This window comes from Pseudocercospora fijiensis (assembly GCF_000340215.1).
Source record: "Pseudocercospora fijiensis CIRAD86 unplaced genomic scaffold MYCFIscaffold_6, whole genome shotgun sequence".
Classification (NCBI taxonomy): Eukaryota; Fungi; Ascomycota; class Dothideomycetes; order Mycosphaerellales; family Mycosphaerellaceae; genus Pseudocercospora; species Pseudocercospora fijiensis.
This window is the reverse complement of record NW_006921537.1, coordinates 3,475,771-3,490,991: the sequence shown is the minus strand read 5'-3', so window position 1 is coordinate 3,490,991 and position 15,221 is coordinate 3,475,771. Positions and strand designations below refer to the sequence as shown.

The window sequence follows — 15,221 nt, the reverse complement described above, 5'->3', positions numbered from 1 at the left end:
CGACTTCCTCCATCAGGCTATGACAATGGCATCAGCAACATACGATCCAAAATCCCTTAACGATGTGTCCGGTATGGTCGCCGTGGTCACCGGAGGCGGTACTGGTGAGATTGGTGGTATACTTCTCGCAATGTAGCATCTGACAAGGAACCAGGTCTGGGTCTGATAATTGCCAAGACTCTGGAACACAATGGAGCAAAAGTCTACATCACTGGCCGACGAAAAGAGAAATTAGACGAGGCTGCCAAGCAAGCCGTAAGCACCAGTGACTTCATTCATCAGGCTACGCCGGCAATCGGGCTGGGACTAACACTACCTCAGGCTCACGGCAACATCATCCCAATCCAAGGCTCAACATCCGACCACGACGACCTCCAAAGAGCCGTTGACCTCATCACCAGAGAAACAGGCCACATAGACCTCCTCATCTGCAACGCCGGCCAAACCTCCTTCGACGACACCCCCAACCCCCGCCCAAAACCTTCCCCCGACTCCTCAATCCAAGAAATCCGTGACTACTATTTCAACTACCGTCCCCACTCCCTCTGGGAAAAAGTCCTAGACACAAACATCACAGCCGTCTTCGCCACCACAATGGCTTTCCTCGAACTTTTGGCCGCCGGCAACACACGCCGTTCTTCTTCTTCCCCAACATCCCAAATCCTCACCATCGGCTCCGCCGGCGGCATGGTGAAATTCACCGATACTTTCATTTACAACGCCAGCAAAGCCGGCGTGCACCATTTGATGCAGAATTTAGGCAATTTCTTGGTGCACCATGATATTCGGACGAATGTTGTTGCGCCTGGCTGGTTTCCTAGCGAAATGACTGTTCCGGTGCAGAAGATGTTTGAGAGTACGGGTGGGGTTATGCCGAAGAGTTTGGTTCCCGCGCAGAGGATGGGGAGGGAGGAGGAACTTGCGGGCACGGTGTTGTATTTGGCTGGTAAGGCTGGGGGGTATTGTAATGGGGTGGTTTTGTGTGTTGATGGGGGGGTTAGGGCTAATCATGCGTAGCGTAGTGTAGGGTTTGGGAGAAAGAGGCGGGACAAGGACGGAGGTTGGTAGACACTGGGACTTATAAGGTGTAAGGTAGAGCAAAAGCTTTTGTGTTAGGTTTTACTCAAACTTGCCCCGTTACATTCTTTAAGCTAATCTAGTAACTCATTGGAGTCGGCAAGCATTCATATTACGAGATTACTATAGAGCTGTATAGCGATAAGTAGTACGTCGGAGCGACGAAGGCTAAGGTAAGCTTTTACGAGCTCACTCGTCGGCATTAGCTCTATCCTCGTACTACGACTATTTTACGTTAAAAAGGAAGTAAGAAGCACTAAAAGGTCTATATTAATCAAAATCGCATTATAGTCTCCTACTGCTCTAGGCTAGACTCTAGGTATCTCGCTATTATCTACGCTAAAAGGGCGGCAGTCGGTAATCTTATACTAAAATCTAAAATTCTACGCCTTGTTCCTAAATACTAAGATCGTTCTCTATATAGTTATAATCGTAGTAAAGGCTCGCCGGTCTCCTATACTATATTAAGAATTTTAAATTAAAAAACTCTAAACGCCTTTATAGTTCGTTCCTATTCTCCTACGATAGTTTAATCGTTTTAATATTTTTTTTTAAAAAATTATCTTTATAATTCCGCTATAACCGCTATCTGTATTTTTTTATAGATAAGTAAAATTCCCCTTTGTTATATTTATACTAATAATCTTCTTATACTCGTCGAGAAGAACTATTACGCTTACGTAGCTAAGCGTACTAATCTTCTTTAGCTCGTCGCGGTCGAGCTCGTAAGTATCTAGTACTACGATACGAATAACTATTATGTTCCGATCGATCCTTATCCTACTATAGTCGACCGCAATCTCGAGGATTGCCTTATCGTTCTATAGCTTAGAGTTCTTACTTACGTTCTTTAGCTTATATAAGGTTAAAACTTAAGATATTCGTTATATTTTCCCTTAGGAACTCTCTCTAGACTAGTATTTTTATAGGTAAGATTAGGACTTTAATAACGGAGTCCTTGTTACGAATAATAATAACCCAGAATCGACTATTATTATAGTACTAAACGCCGTAGACGCAAATCGTGTCTTCGTCGTCTTTAGCTTAGTAAAGTTCTAGACGAAATGCTACTAGAATCTTCGGAATGTTTTTATAATAGTAAACCTAGAGAACGGGACTTATAGAGCGCTAAAGAGGTTGAGATATGCGATAGCTAGAGTATAGTTGCTAATAGAGTATAAAGGAGGCAGATAGACAGGTAGCAAGCTCTAGTAGCTATAGCTATAGAGGGCTAAAATCGCGCTTGCTACTCGCGCTATATAGGTATTAGAACTATAGTATATTTTCGAGAATTCGAATATATCTTTTATAATATAGTTTAATAACGGAGAGCAACGTGTAAGAACAAGATATTTGTAACCGTACTTACTAAATATGTTTTTAATTGTCTATTATTCTAATTTTTAACCTAGATATTCGTATCTTTAATACCCTTCCGATTAACCTTGCTGCCTTGCCTTCGACAACCCTTAGGTAGTCCCTGCCTATACGGTACTTTATAATCGTAGTAAAGGCTCGCCGGCATCCTATACTATAAGTTGTCTAAAAAGTTCTAGAAATTCAAAACCTCTAAACGCCTTTATACTTTCTATCTACTAGTATTACATTAGTCTAATACCTTACCTTGCTCTATTTGCCTTCAGTTAAAGCATTGCGGCCCGGAAACTTCTGAATTGATGCGATAAGAATCCTAAGGCTCTCATTAGTAATCGAACCAACCTTCTCCAGTTCATCACAGTCGAGATCGCGAGTATGCGGGCAAGAAACGCGCACGAGCATAGTGTCACGATCCACGAAGCGGCGTCCGATTTTGGTCTGCACCTCTAGGACTGGAGCCCCTAGGACCTGTGGCTTGTAATTGACCACGCCTTTCGGCTTCAGGTTGATGTATTCGCATAATTCCTCTTCGGGAACCTTTGCGACGCCGGTGTTACCGAAAGTCAGGATTTCGACCTCGTTGATTTTGGCGTGCTGCCGACTATAAGACACCAAGAATCGGCCTTTGGCGAAGTGCCAGATCCCACGATGATCCTGGAACGTACCTGGATCGCCTGGTTTGATGCTTGGGTGACCGGCAAGTCTACGGACTTCTTCGTGGTAGAAGATCGCGCCGGGAATTTGGTCTGAAAACCGTACGCCGTGGTTCTTCGTCTTCGGCTGGGCTTCGTACAAGCTTCGGTGGCCATATTTACCAATGACTATCGACTTGTGCCTCGGACGCGCAGCTTCGGCGGCTTTCTGCTGCATCGCCAATCGACGGTTGTCTTCCTTGCGAGCTTGTGCGAGTACCGCTTGAGCATCGTTGAGACGCTTCCAAGAACCCTCATCTGAAGGATCCATCGCCTTTGCGGCCTCGACCTCGTTGATCGCATTGCTTACTGCGGCCTTCCGGAACTCTGTCCTGGCTCTTTTCTTCTGGTAAGCGGGCATCTCGAAGCCATCATCCTCGGGCACGGTATTCTCCTGATAATGGGAGACGGAAGAGTTCGAAATCAGGGTACTGTTGCAGTTGCCGTCTGGTTTCAAGACATTTCGAGGCTCCTCGAGGACCTCGACGGGCCCTGTCGTCTTCTTTGCCCTACCAGAATTGCTGAAGTGGCTTTTTGTGTTCTTTTTGAGCGACGAGAAGACGTTTCTTCCAGGCATGGTGTCGGTGCTGTGTGTTTGAGGGTTTGATGTGATGATCTGGGGGTTCGGCTGCGTATATCGCTATGTTGCGCGATAGGGGTAGTCGTCGCGATAATCTCTGAATCTGGCATGGCGAGGTTGGGTTTATAAGTGCAAAGTTCATATTTAAGGAGGCTAACGAGTATTGCAAGATGCTTTGTATCGTATGCGAATGTAGCCGCATTCAAATTCCTCTTCACGGGCGCCATTTACTTTCCTTCTCCTCCATTCACGTCTCACAGGCCATTTTTTTTGCTTGTCAGAGCTCATTGACTTAGTATTCATAGATCATAGCAGTTGCGCCATTCTTCTCATGCCTCTGAGTATTTGAAGGTGGGTCCAGGATAGGTATAGTGAAGCGAAGTTGGCGCGATGGCTTAAGGCGCCTCTCGTTATCTGCAGAGCTTGTGAAGGATTAACGTGATAGGTATCAGCCATTAGTCCAGTGATGATTCGGTTTGTGTTGCGTAGTCCGTGTGAAGAAAACTTTGTTTGATAGTAAATCGTGAGCTAGTAACATAAAAGCATTGTCTAGATCCGTGCGCATCAAGCAAACGCAGGGAATATAAAAACACTTCTCCCCAGATGAAATTAAGCAATCGCCCAAACTATATTGAATAATTCCTCGAGAACACGTGCAATTGCTACAAAACACTGTTCTTGATTATACGCAACCCTTAATCGACACTATAAAGCTCAACCTAGCTGCAGGAGGCAAATGGGCAGCGGTCGGAGGAGCAGCTTTGTGCGGTCGAGTCGGCCGATTTTCGAAAAGACAGTATGGTTACTCTAGGAAATAGTGGAGACCACCGCCTCGCGAAACGCAGGCGGAGAAGCCAGAGTCGACTGAACAAAGCCTTTGTGAAGATGCAGATGAAGGACCAGAGCTCTACTCGAACGATGGTACTGTCGTCCAATCACTAAGTGCTAAATCGAGCGTTCGACCAAGCAACCACACTTCAACATCCCCCGATCTCGAACGAACGCCAGACTCCCCAGAAGTTCGTTCGAGTCCAGAAAAGCTTCGTTACGACTTCCAAATGTACAAGACGCAATTGGAAGATGCGCAGGACCTCCTTTGGAACCGTGAGGAGCACTTTGATCGAGAGCGTCAAGCTAGGGATGAACGACTTCGAGCAGGCCAAAAGGTAAAAACAGTGGCGGAAATCGATATAGACGAGCTCCAGGAGACGCAACGTCTTACACGCTGGCTCATACAAGCGGAAGAGGAGTATTACAACGCAAAATCAGCGCTTCTGGAGGCTGGTGTTCAGCCTACCGGATCAGACGTAGAATCCGATTTCGTAGATGACGCCGACGATAGTTATCGTAGGAGCATGGAGAAGGATTTCATCGTAACTGTCGACTCGAATCGCATACATCGATGGCTCAGGGGCATTGCTAACCAGTTTGAATCCTTAGAAGACATCGAGGAGGATCCACCTAGGGAAATGGACCGCTGGATCTCCGAGGAGGTCGACATTTGAGACAGTCTGAGCATGGTGGCGGACGGAATACAGAGGAGGCGGATAGACAAATGGCGAGCTCTGCTAGCTGGGGCGAATGAGCGCTAGCCTTTCTCTCGCTGCTTGGATTGTGAGTGCGGGTATACTTCTTTTGCTTGGTATATACTGTCCGAATACCAAATGCATGCGCTGCCGTGTAGTTTGGAGAATAAGAGCAATAGTTTCGCAAAGGACGTGGTGGTCGTCGTCTCTAGACAAGGTTTCAATCTCGTCCAATCAGACTGTGCTCCGGGCCAAGCCGCAGTTAGTAAGCATGTGTTTCTCATCTCCTTGTTCCACCTGCATCCCTTTCTCTTTCTCTTTCTCGATCTTCGACACGCGTTCGACAGGCTTAATGCCAAAACACAAGCTTATTGTATTCGGGTGAAGATTTCGGCCTCCTGTCCACGATCATAACAGCATCTTGGAGCAGATTCATCACTGCTCCTCGATAAGCTGGACAATTCGATGGTCCGCAAGTGAGGTACGCTTGCACTGAGGGATCAAATCCTCGTCTTTTCCAGCACGCTTGACGTAGCGACTGCGAGAGCTAGAATGAGTGAACAGCATGCGACCACGCTCGGAACTGCCAAGGTTACCACCGCGAACATGTCCGGGCGCGAACCGCGAAGTACTCGGCGTAGAAGGTAGCGGAGGCAGGTAAAAGTAGCCGACGCGGCTCCGACCGACACGGCTTATCAGAAGGGAACCTGATAGGGTCCTCGCTATCATGGTCGACCTCAGTAATGAGCAGACAATTGTATTCGATGTTGGATTGATCTCTGGCGGTCTGCATGGTAACAGGCTTGGAATGGAAGAGTAAGGGCAGTTGCTGCAACCGAATGCTGTACAGTGTCAGATGGGACAACGTGGCAGACTATCCGCTGAGTTTAACGATCGTGGATTTACGACAATCGTTGAACTGCTTGCATCTGACCCAGGCACCGGACGGATCTGCTCGGTGACCTATCTGCACAGCATGATGCGCACCTGAATAGTCGATGGCGCAGCCAAAGTGCATCTGGAAGGCACAGGCTTTTGAATGATTGTTGACGACAACAAAGAAGCTGCATGCTGTCTTTGATGTACGTTTCGTGTTGTTTCCTAGGCTATAACGGCGATCGGGCAATCGTAGTCGCATCTCTTTTTGACTGAGCCCTTTCAGACGGGGGCAGCAAACTTTGCAGAGCAAACATGAAGCCAGTCTTATGCCACTGGTTTGGCTGCGATACAAAGAGGTTAGCTACGCATCAGCTACTGACAGCACTGTGAAACGACAGATCATGTCTTCCGATGAAACTACGGAAAAGTTCTCGACTCTCGAAATCAACAATGATGCTTCATCTCCTCGCCGCATATCTCGGCGTCGATACAATGACTCAAACATACCTGATTTCACGTCTCCTGCCCTGAACGCCAACCCATATGTTGACATCAAAGCTGGTTCGCCCCCCAGCTCGGATAAGCTCGACAAACGCCACGCCTGGCGGGGATTTTACAAGACTTTCAGGAAGCAAGTCGGCCAGAACACTGAAGATTTGAGGATGTTGCGACGAGGGTTTGCCAACCCTTAGGACAACCAGCGATTTGATGTCCTGACGAATTTCCTCTCAATGGATTTTTGTGCCAAAGAGGACAGCACAATCTATCTCTATGAAGTCAATGGCATCGATAAGGATGCTACTCGTTTGAAGAAGCGGGTGCTCATGGAAGCCATGATCCACCAGTGTCCTCTGCTGGCCGATCAGCGAGACTTCTTCGTATCAGATGACAAGAAGAAGATCATTTCGTACAAAGACCTCTCTCAACACGACAGTGGAGAGTATGGCATTGCTCGTGAAGGTGATGTTCTGGCTTCGATCTCTGTCGATAACTATGATGCCAGAACTCCAAACAGCGAGCCGCAGAAGACGAAGCTCCAGCTCAAATACGTCAAGCGCTTTACTTACGATGAGTTGGATGTGTTCATTTATGGTGGAGCGCAGAGCGTCTCCTTCAAGGATAACGTACTGGTCGAGGCGATCAACATCATCATCAAAAAGGCCATCGAGCGGCAGTCCTCGGGATCATCCTTTACGCTCGGCACGAACAAGGTGTTTTCAAGACAGGACAATCCTCGTTGGGCACAGAGAACAAAGCTGCTGTCAGAGATTACAACTTCTCCTATCGCAGTGGCATGGGCTACCATTTGCTGAACGTCAACACCTCTACGAGCGTGTCTCACGAACCCATGAGTGTATCTCAATACCTCAATTTTGGCATTCGTCGAGAGCGAATGGCAGATCTACGAGGAGTTCGTGTGTGGCTCAACTTCACTCGGACTGGACCGAACGATCCTGACCGCTCGCTCGATCATACGAAACGGAGGATCAAGACGATCACGGGCTTCAGCAGCAAGGAAGCTAGGCAGCAGATCGCGTACGACAATGTGACGGTCTTCAAGCATATGCGCTCTAGCTATGGTACCAAGTCAAAGGGCAATGCCAACTCAACCTGCGTCAATCTTGGTGGCAGCGGTGAAGGTAAAGAGTTATGGTTCATGGCAGAAGACCTCATCATTCTTCCTTATCAGCAATTTCGTGGTGACCTTTCCGCTGATCTGACATCTAAGCTCATCAAACAGGCTTGTCGGAAACCAGAGCTCAACGTCAGCTTGATCGCAAAGGAGTTTGTACCCTTTCTAGGCGTACAGGACGCCACTGCTGAAAACTCAGAGAATACCGTGCCGAAGTTCCTGCGAGATTACGGAATCGACATCTACCCCGAGCTCGTCTCAGTACCAGCGTACCTCACGAAAGCGCCGACGGTCAAGTACTCTGATAAGGAAACCGTGCCCAGAGATGGCAAGTGGATGCTTACGGACCAAAAATTCATCTCCTCTGGCAGCTTTAGCGGCTCGGCCTATTTCTTGATCCCCGAGAACGATTTGCGATATCCCGAGCGACTCAACGACTATCTGTGCAGCTTTCACGATCATTACAAATTCAACGGCATCAAAGGTCTCAAAGAGTTCAAGGAACTGGACCAAAGCAATCATTCGATTCTGTCCGACTTCTCCCAAACGGTGTTTGAGGGTGCCCTCGCCCAAGCACAGGCCTGCAAAGCTGGTCTAGTCGTGCTAGTGCTTCCCGAGAAGAACAAGTTCTACCTCAAGCACTACGCCACTTTCAAGAAGTTATGTGACCAAGAATTTGGGTTGCAGTCGCTCTGTCTCTGCGAACAGAAAGCTATCGCTTGTTTCAAGGACGCAAATTCTCCCGAGGATGTTACCGACCGACATCCATTCGCAGGGTATATTCGGAATGTGGCCATGAAGCTGAACGTCCGCTTGGGTCATAGCAATCACCTTGTCAAAGGCTTGACCGGCCAGCTACCGAACGGACAAAGCGAGAGTGTCATGACTCTCGGCGCCGACGTTGTTCATCCAGGTGGCAGAAGTCATACAGGCACACCATCAATCGCCGCCGTGGTGGCGAGTTTCGACAGTGATATGATCACTTACAGAGGCTCTGCACGATACCAACCAGGTCGCGAGGAAATCATCCTTGGCATGAAAGACATGGCATTGGAGCATATCGAAGCTTACAAGGGCAAAAATTCTGGCAAGCTCCCAACAAACATTCTCTACTACCGCGACGGTGTAGACGAGGGGAAATTCCGTCGCTTGATCGATGAAGAGATGGAGGATATTCGTCGAGCTTGGAACGATGCGTCGAAGAACACTGACCAAGCCAACAGCGAGGTGAAGATTACCATGGTTGTTGTCACCAAGCGGCACAACACTCGCATCTATCCAATGGAGAAAACACCGAAGATTCATAACGGCAACTGCATGCCAGGCACGATTGTCGACAGTGGCATCACAATGCCATATCACTTCGACTTCTACCTTCTTTCACAGAACTCCATCCAAGGTACCGGTCGTCCGGCTCACTACATTGTTCTTCGCAACGAGATGGGGTTTTCGGCTGAGCAGATCCACAACTTTACGAACATGTTGTGTTATACCTATGCCCGATCAACGACTGCTGTCTCATATGCACCGCCAGCGTACTATGCCGATCATCTATGCGAGCGGGTCAAACAGTATTTGCGCCATCTGTATGATGGAGAGGGTACGTATGACGAGGAGGAGGATGTGTTGAATGAGGTCAAGCGTGTGTGGGAGGAAGGTGGTCGGAAGGATGGCAATCCGTGGAAGGCGGCTCTGGATGACACGATGTTTTGGATGTAAAGATGAGCGATTTTGTCCTTGTTTTTGGCGGTTGACTTACTGCTGTTCGGTCTTTACCTACCACATAACCTTGGCGCATCAGGTCATGCTGGCTGCCATTTGCATAGCCCAGATGTACTGTGAAAGAGTGCTTCAATCAATAATTTCATTCATCGACGTTCAATCCTGCCCGAAGCAATTCCGCCTGATACGACTTCACCTAGCAGGTTCCATTTTTCACCCTCCTCCTCCTCCTCCTCCTTCCTTGACATTACCACCTCGACGCCAATTCTTCAAGTATCAGCACCCATAATGACTGGTTCAGAAATCCCTACAGAAGATTCAGATCTAGCCAGGAAAGCACTACAACAATTCGACCGCCTGGTATCCAGCGGCGAACTATTCTAGAAAGAAGTCCAGCCTCTCCACTTCGAAACTTCACCTTTCAACGTAAGCAATACAAAAGACAATAGACATGCAAAAAACCCCTTCTGATCCCCATCTCACAGTTCAAATCCTACATCTCCGAACTCCTCCATCGACACCGAACAAAAAGCACCAAAAAAAACTGGATCAGCATTCCCAGAAAGTGATGGCGACTGGAATCTAGGCCTCATAAACTCAACCCACAAATTAATCCTCAATAAATTCTGTATCGTAAGACCACAATTCCGTTCTCCCGACATTAACCTTCCACCTCTAAAGCGAAGCTCTGAATTCGCAAGATTTTGATGCGATCTGGAAAGTTCTGCACAGACTTGATGGTGGCGGGAAGCAGTATTTTGGGATTTTTAATTGTGGGGTGCAAGCCGGGAGTAGTGTTGGGCATAAACCTATGCAAGTGCTTCCGTGTGGGAAGGGGTTCCTGGGGAGAATAAGTTGCCGTTTCGAGCTGCGGGACGGGGGATTGAGGGTTGTGGGTCTGGGAGGGAGGTTTTGGTAAGGTATAATGAGTGCCGGGAGGCATTGGGGATGGATAGGGAACAGGCGCATAATGTTGTTTTGACGGTGGAGGAGATTATGGTGATATCTCGAAGTAAAGGCTGGTTTGAGGACGAGAATGGCGTCAAGATTTCTTGCAATTGCTGCTGCTATGATTGGGATTGTGATGTGTCATTCGGAAGAGGAGTACCACGCTTGGTGCGGATATGGACCAATGCGGGCGTTGGCAGAATTTGGCCAAAAGGCTACCATAGATGTATAGATTATAGAAACCAATTCTGAATAGAGACATCATTGTCCTGTTACCGATGAGATCGAGACTTCGGCTCCTTGAGAGCACTGCCCAGGTCTTTTATTGCCACCATTGCCTCATTTAGTATCTCAAATCGAAGTGGAATGTCGCGCAAAAACTGCGATCTACTTCCCAAGCCTCATCTCCCTATACTTAGCTCGAGCTCGATCACCTTGTCCTGGCGTGAACTCATTCATGCAAGCATCAGAAGAGTAGTCCATAAAGTTATGAATAGAATCATATCCCGGTAAATTCGGACAAGAGTCCTTCGTGTTCTCCGCAGGACATCCCCTCGTCGCCGTCGATTGAGGCGGAGTGTCATCCACCAGATCTCCATCTCCCACGCCAGTACAAGGAAGCAAAGGCCGGCTCATGAAGTGTGAGTCCATTTGAAACACGTGAAAGAGGCCGAACCAGTGTCCAATCTCGTGCACGGCCGTAAGGCCGTGATTGTATGCCGTTTTGTTTCCTCCTGGAAGCGTATCCGCCAAGATGACACAGCCGTCGAGGGTGAAAATTGAGGCAGTGGCATCGACATGAGGGAAGCCGCATTGGCCGAGCAGATCCGGGATTCCATCTTCGTCCTTTAGGTCTGACATGAAGTAGAGATTGAGGGAGGAGTATGTGCCTTTTCGCAGTGAGCGTTTCATGTTTCGCATGGGAGTGGATCGACTAGACGGAAAGTCAGAATGACAGCGAATAGAACGAACGAGAAATGCGTGAGTGAGGCACAGGGCTACTGCTCGATGTAGCAAGCGATGAGACTCACAGTGTGGCCGACGCCCATTGTTTGTTAACTGTGAGATCGAAATCTCCAAGCGTGAAGGAGATTCCAATTTGGCTGTAAGCATCGTTCATGATCTGCATCTGGGTGACTATCATCTCTGGCGTAACAGACGTCTTTTTCGATGGGGTAGTAACAACGTGAACGTAGGTCGTGATTTCGATAGGTTCAAGGCGGGAATTTGTCTCGCTGTCCACAACCTTCAGCTGCTTTAGGTGCCATTGAGGTGGTGTACGCGTGCCGCATCTAGTGTAATTACGACAGAATGCTACGCTGATGAGCGTGAATAACGTAACGAGCGTGAGATTCATCGTGTAGATGGTTGGAAAGCGATAGTTGCCGATTCTCGACTCGCACCTTTCTCGCTTCATATAAGAGAGTTCTCATCGTGAGGGTGTTTGCTTGCTGTGTATCGTGATGTCCTGCTGAGCCTCAGTGGAACAACACAATCTGCTCACAGGCACGTATCCCCGTGTCCGAGTTGAATATAGACGTAGAAAAAGGTTGGACAGATTGTCGCTACAGCATACTCTGCTCAACGTGAGCAGGTTTATCTCCTAGAGAGCGTCTTGTGTTATACGAACATGCCGTTCATTACTGGCCTTACTCGTGCGTTATTGTATCCCGGTCACGTCAATGCATAGAACAATACTCCGAGTGAAGCAATGTATTGCTTCCATCTCTTCTCGACCTCGCCAATTTGATGCATTTTCACATCCATCGCTCAATATTCGGCCATTCCATGATTCTCTCCAGCACTTGACACATGTCTGCCGGCGGCCTGCGTTCCTGTGCTTCTGTGCTTCAGGACAGCAATCCGTACATTGTTGCTCCGCGTTTCGTGCGACCGATGCCCGTGAGTCGTGGTGGCGAAGATGATGGATGTAGCACGTTCTGCGTACAATGAAGCTGGCGCAGTCATTCTCAGGTGTAATAACCTATCATTGGCTCTTGGAGAATGTTGTGGTGCAGCAGAAAGAGGCCAGGCTGACATAAGCACTGCCAAGCCACGATCCTGGCCAAGCTCGAGACGACTTCACAACGACGCCGTCTTCCTCCTCCACCATTGCGCCAAGTCAGTTCTCGCGCCCAGGCTAAAGATACTGCCAAGCCTCAGATGATGGAAGAGGCCGCCCATGGCACGAGCGCTTACAGTAAAGTCAGCGCCCAAGTACTGCACGCAAGTATGTTGTGGTAGCTCCAACACTGCTTCTTAGTGAATCTTTTCGAATTGCCTGACAGCACTTTTCTATCACTATTTCCCCCTTCAAGCTATGGCGAAAGGCGCCACAGAAGTATCTGTAGAGAAGGTGGAAAATGTCTCTTATCGTAAAGGCTCCGAGAAGAGACGGGCTACAGCATGGAAACCAGTCAAACGAACGGAGACATCAAAGCCGCGCTACCCCAAGCAGTTATAATAACCGCTCTAGTCGGGTCTCTGCACGATATTCGCTACTATCAAGGAATTTTGGACAATCCCGCCAACTTCGCGGACATCTGTAGCAGCTGTGATATCTTCGAAAGCAGCGGACAGTCTTCCGGTCTTTGGTCTCGACGACAAGTTATTCTACTCAAAACGAGCAAAAATTTTCGAAATTCTTTCGAATCCAAATCTCACAAACGAGCAAAACAGGACCTAGAAAATTTACAAAAAAATCAACACAATCCAACTCAACGTCGTGTCGTAGGAAGTCGAATCCATGACCGCGAGCGCCGACATGGCGAGTATGATCGTCCATCGCCTCATCGAAGCTCACAACCGGAACTAAGAAACCGTCTCTTCGGTTTATCCATGCGCAATGCGATTACGAAGACGAATGACAGCCTAAGATATCTCGCACCATCGATCGATGCGCAGAAGCGGTGGTTACAGAGCTATAAAGTTCGCAAGGACACTGCGATGAATCTCGTGTACAATCTTGTGATGCAGCAGAACAGCGCCACCAGCACGACTATTTCAATGGAAGCTCGCGCCGATGGAGCTTCGATGAAGGTGCTTGCGGCTTTGACGATGCTTTTCCTAAATGGAACTTTTCTGTCGTCGGTGTTGGGGATGCGTATGCTGGATAATGCCAAGTTGTGGCTGTATATGGCTCTCACGCTTCCTTTGACTGTGATCGTGATCGGGACTTGGTGGTTGTAGTTCGAGTTCCCCACTATAGTTGCGAAGCTGAGACGCTGGAAAAAAGCACAACAGGAAGGAGAAGAAGAGGAAGAGTGCAGAAGTTTGACTAAATTCACTATACTGGTATGCCTAATCCTCATTTCCCCTTAACCTCTGTCTACTTGCCAGCTCTGAGTGCCTGGAAGATTGCTCTAGCTCTGGAACCCTGTCCCGGAGTGAACTGATTCAAGCAAATATCATCCGAATAGTCCATGTAGTTATGGATTGAATCCAGACCAGGAAGTCTCGGACAAGAGTCCTTGGAAGCTGGACATCCAGAAGTGGGCGTGATTTGCGCCGGCGTATCGGACACATAGTCGCCGGCTCCTACTGCCGCGCATGGTACTTGAGGGATGGAGACAGGCAATGTGGTCTGGAACACATGGTAAAGCCCAAACCAATGCCCGGCCTCGTGAGAAGCTGTTTTTCCGAGGTTGTATGGAGCCGCACTGCCACCGGGTAAGGAGTCGGCAAGGTTCACACAGCCGTCCAAGGTACGGTCGTTTGCTGTTGGGTTGGGGACGGGAAAGTAGCAGAAGCCGAGAAGGCCGTCTCCAAGATCTGACAGGAAGTAAAGGTTCAGTGTGGAGTATGTGCCCTTACGAAGGGCTTGCTTCATGGCCGTCTCGGCAGCGGACCCACTGTGGATGACGAACGAGGTCAGCTCAGATCTTATAGAAGCACCCTTGGCGATATGTTGGCAGCCTTCTATTAGACTTACTCTGAAGAAGTAGCCCAAGCATCATTGACTGTGAAGTCCGTTCCTTTGAGCGTAAACGAGATGCCAGTCGAACTGTAGTCGCTATTCATAACCCGGATTTGTTCATTTATCTGTGCCTGGCTGTACAGGCCCTGCTTCGCCTGAGTGGTAACGACGTGAACATAGGTGGCCACATTTGGATTGACTCTAGTGTTTGCGGACGTAACATCGAGTTGATCCAGCAGCGATTGGACAGGCTTCGGGGTTCCGCAGCGAACATATCGCTGTGATGCGACAATGGTAACGAAGGGAAAGAGAATAGCTAGAGACAGCCTCATGATGCCTGAATCAACGCAATTTCGCGATGAGAAGAAACATCGTCTGCTTCGCATGAGCATTTATAGATGATACTGCACCAGTCAGTGGGGTTCGTAGCAAGGCCACTCAGCCTCAGCCTTTCCACTATTCACGCCCGAGCCTCGCCGTTCCGAGCGTCCCCAGTCGAGACTGACAACCAATTGCGCTCAGTTGAGCAGACATTGCGGCTCGGAGTCTCGTTACGGTCTCCACACCACACACATGTCGCTGTCTAGAGTCGATCACACGCATGCGTGGAACGGGTCCTCCCGAGTTCTAGAGATATATTACGACTTGGCAAAGATTGTGGGCCTTTCGATTCTTCGCCTATAGCAGGACCTTCCTGTTTCGGCAATGAGCCATCCCACAGTTGCATGAAAGGCTTCGTTGGAGGTTGCAATCGAGTTGCTTTTGAGGCCCAGTGGAGTCGTCACTGGCCGATCCACCTTTCAGCCTCGACCATCGACGTGGTCTGTTGTGTCTGGACGGCTCGACAAGTCGATCTAAGCGCAGAGGCTCA

At 48.6% G+C, this 15,221-nt stretch overlaps 8 protein-coding genes across 8 annotated transcripts; 4 read left to right on the top strand and 4 right to left on the bottom strand.

Moving 5' to 3' along the window:
- The first annotated feature begins 7 nt into the window (after window positions 1-7).
- On the top strand, window positions 8-1,125 carry MYCFIDRAFT_52041 (uncharacterized protein). Its single transcript, XM_007929808.1, has 3 exons — window positions 8-104; window positions 155-255; window positions 322-1,125. Exons 1-3 carry the CDS (start codon window positions 20-22, stop codon window positions 1,015-1,017), a joined length of 882 nt encoding a protein of 293 aa, XP_007927999.1. The 5' UTR covers window positions 8-19; the 3' UTR covers window positions 1,018-1,125.
- A 1,581-nt stretch (window positions 1,126-2,706) lies between these two features.
- Window positions 2,707-3,836, bottom strand: MYCFIDRAFT_176625 (uncharacterized protein; the record flags this gene model as incomplete). The annotated part of the gene is made up of 2 exons (XM_007930367.1): window positions 2,707-3,676; window positions 3,709-3,836. The coding sequence occupies 2 exons, from the start codon at window positions 3,834-3,836 to the stop codon at window positions 2,707-2,709; spliced, it is 1,098 nt and encodes a 365-aa protein (XP_007928558.1).
- A 60-nt stretch (window positions 3,837-3,896) lies between these two features.
- MYCFIDRAFT_176624 (uncharacterized protein) lies at window positions 3,897-4,333 on the top strand (the record flags this gene model as incomplete). Its single annotated transcript, XM_007930366.1, has 6 exons — window positions 3,897-4,002; window positions 4,032-4,040; window positions 4,069-4,151; window positions 4,179-4,189; window positions 4,216-4,234; window positions 4,280-4,333. The coding sequence occupies 6 exons, from the start codon at window positions 3,897-3,899 to the stop codon at window positions 4,331-4,333; spliced, it is 282 nt and encodes a 93-aa protein (XP_007928557.1).
- A 129-nt stretch (window positions 4,334-4,462) lies between these two features.
- MYCFIDRAFT_176623 (uncharacterized protein) lies at window positions 4,463-5,149 on the top strand (the record flags this gene model as incomplete). Its single annotated transcript, XM_007930365.1, has 3 exons — window positions 4,463-4,489; window positions 4,545-5,105; window positions 5,138-5,149. The coding sequence occupies 3 exons, from the start codon at window positions 4,463-4,465 to the stop codon at window positions 5,147-5,149; spliced, it is 600 nt and encodes a 199-aa protein (XP_007928556.1).
- Window positions 5,150-5,187: 38 nt separating this feature from the next.
- MYCFIDRAFT_176622 (uncharacterized protein) lies at window positions 5,188-5,688 on the bottom strand (the record flags this gene model as incomplete). Its single annotated transcript, XM_007930364.1, has 3 exons — window positions 5,188-5,460; window positions 5,493-5,600; window positions 5,659-5,688. 3 exons carry the CDS (start codon window positions 5,686-5,688, stop codon window positions 5,188-5,190), a joined length of 411 nt encoding a protein of 136 aa, XP_007928555.1.
- Window positions 5,689-8,559: 2,871 nt separating this feature from the next.
- On the top strand, window positions 8,560-9,364 carry MYCFIDRAFT_15182 (uncharacterized protein; the record flags this gene model as incomplete). The annotated part of the gene is made up of 1 exon (XM_007929693.1): window positions 8,560-9,364. A coding segment is annotated over one exon (805 nt), but the record flags the coding sequence as incomplete, so codon positions are not given.
- A 1,457-nt stretch (window positions 9,365-10,821) lies between these two features.
- On the bottom strand, window positions 10,822-11,791 carry MYCFIDRAFT_38561 (uncharacterized protein; the record flags this gene model as incomplete). The annotated part of the gene is made up of 2 exons (XM_007929767.1): window positions 10,822-11,368; window positions 11,478-11,791. The coding sequence occupies 2 exons, from the start codon at window positions 11,789-11,791 to the stop codon at window positions 10,822-10,824; spliced, it is 861 nt and encodes a 286-aa protein (XP_007927958.1).
- A 1,971-nt stretch (window positions 11,792-13,762) lies between these two features.
- MYCFIDRAFT_38651 (uncharacterized protein) lies at window positions 13,763-14,682 on the bottom strand (the record flags this gene model as incomplete). Its single annotated transcript, XM_007929777.1, has 2 exons — window positions 13,763-14,285; window positions 14,366-14,682. 2 exons carry the CDS (start codon window positions 14,680-14,682, stop codon window positions 13,763-13,765), a joined length of 840 nt encoding a protein of 279 aa, XP_007927968.1.
- Window positions 14,683-15,221: the final 539 nt, after the last annotated feature.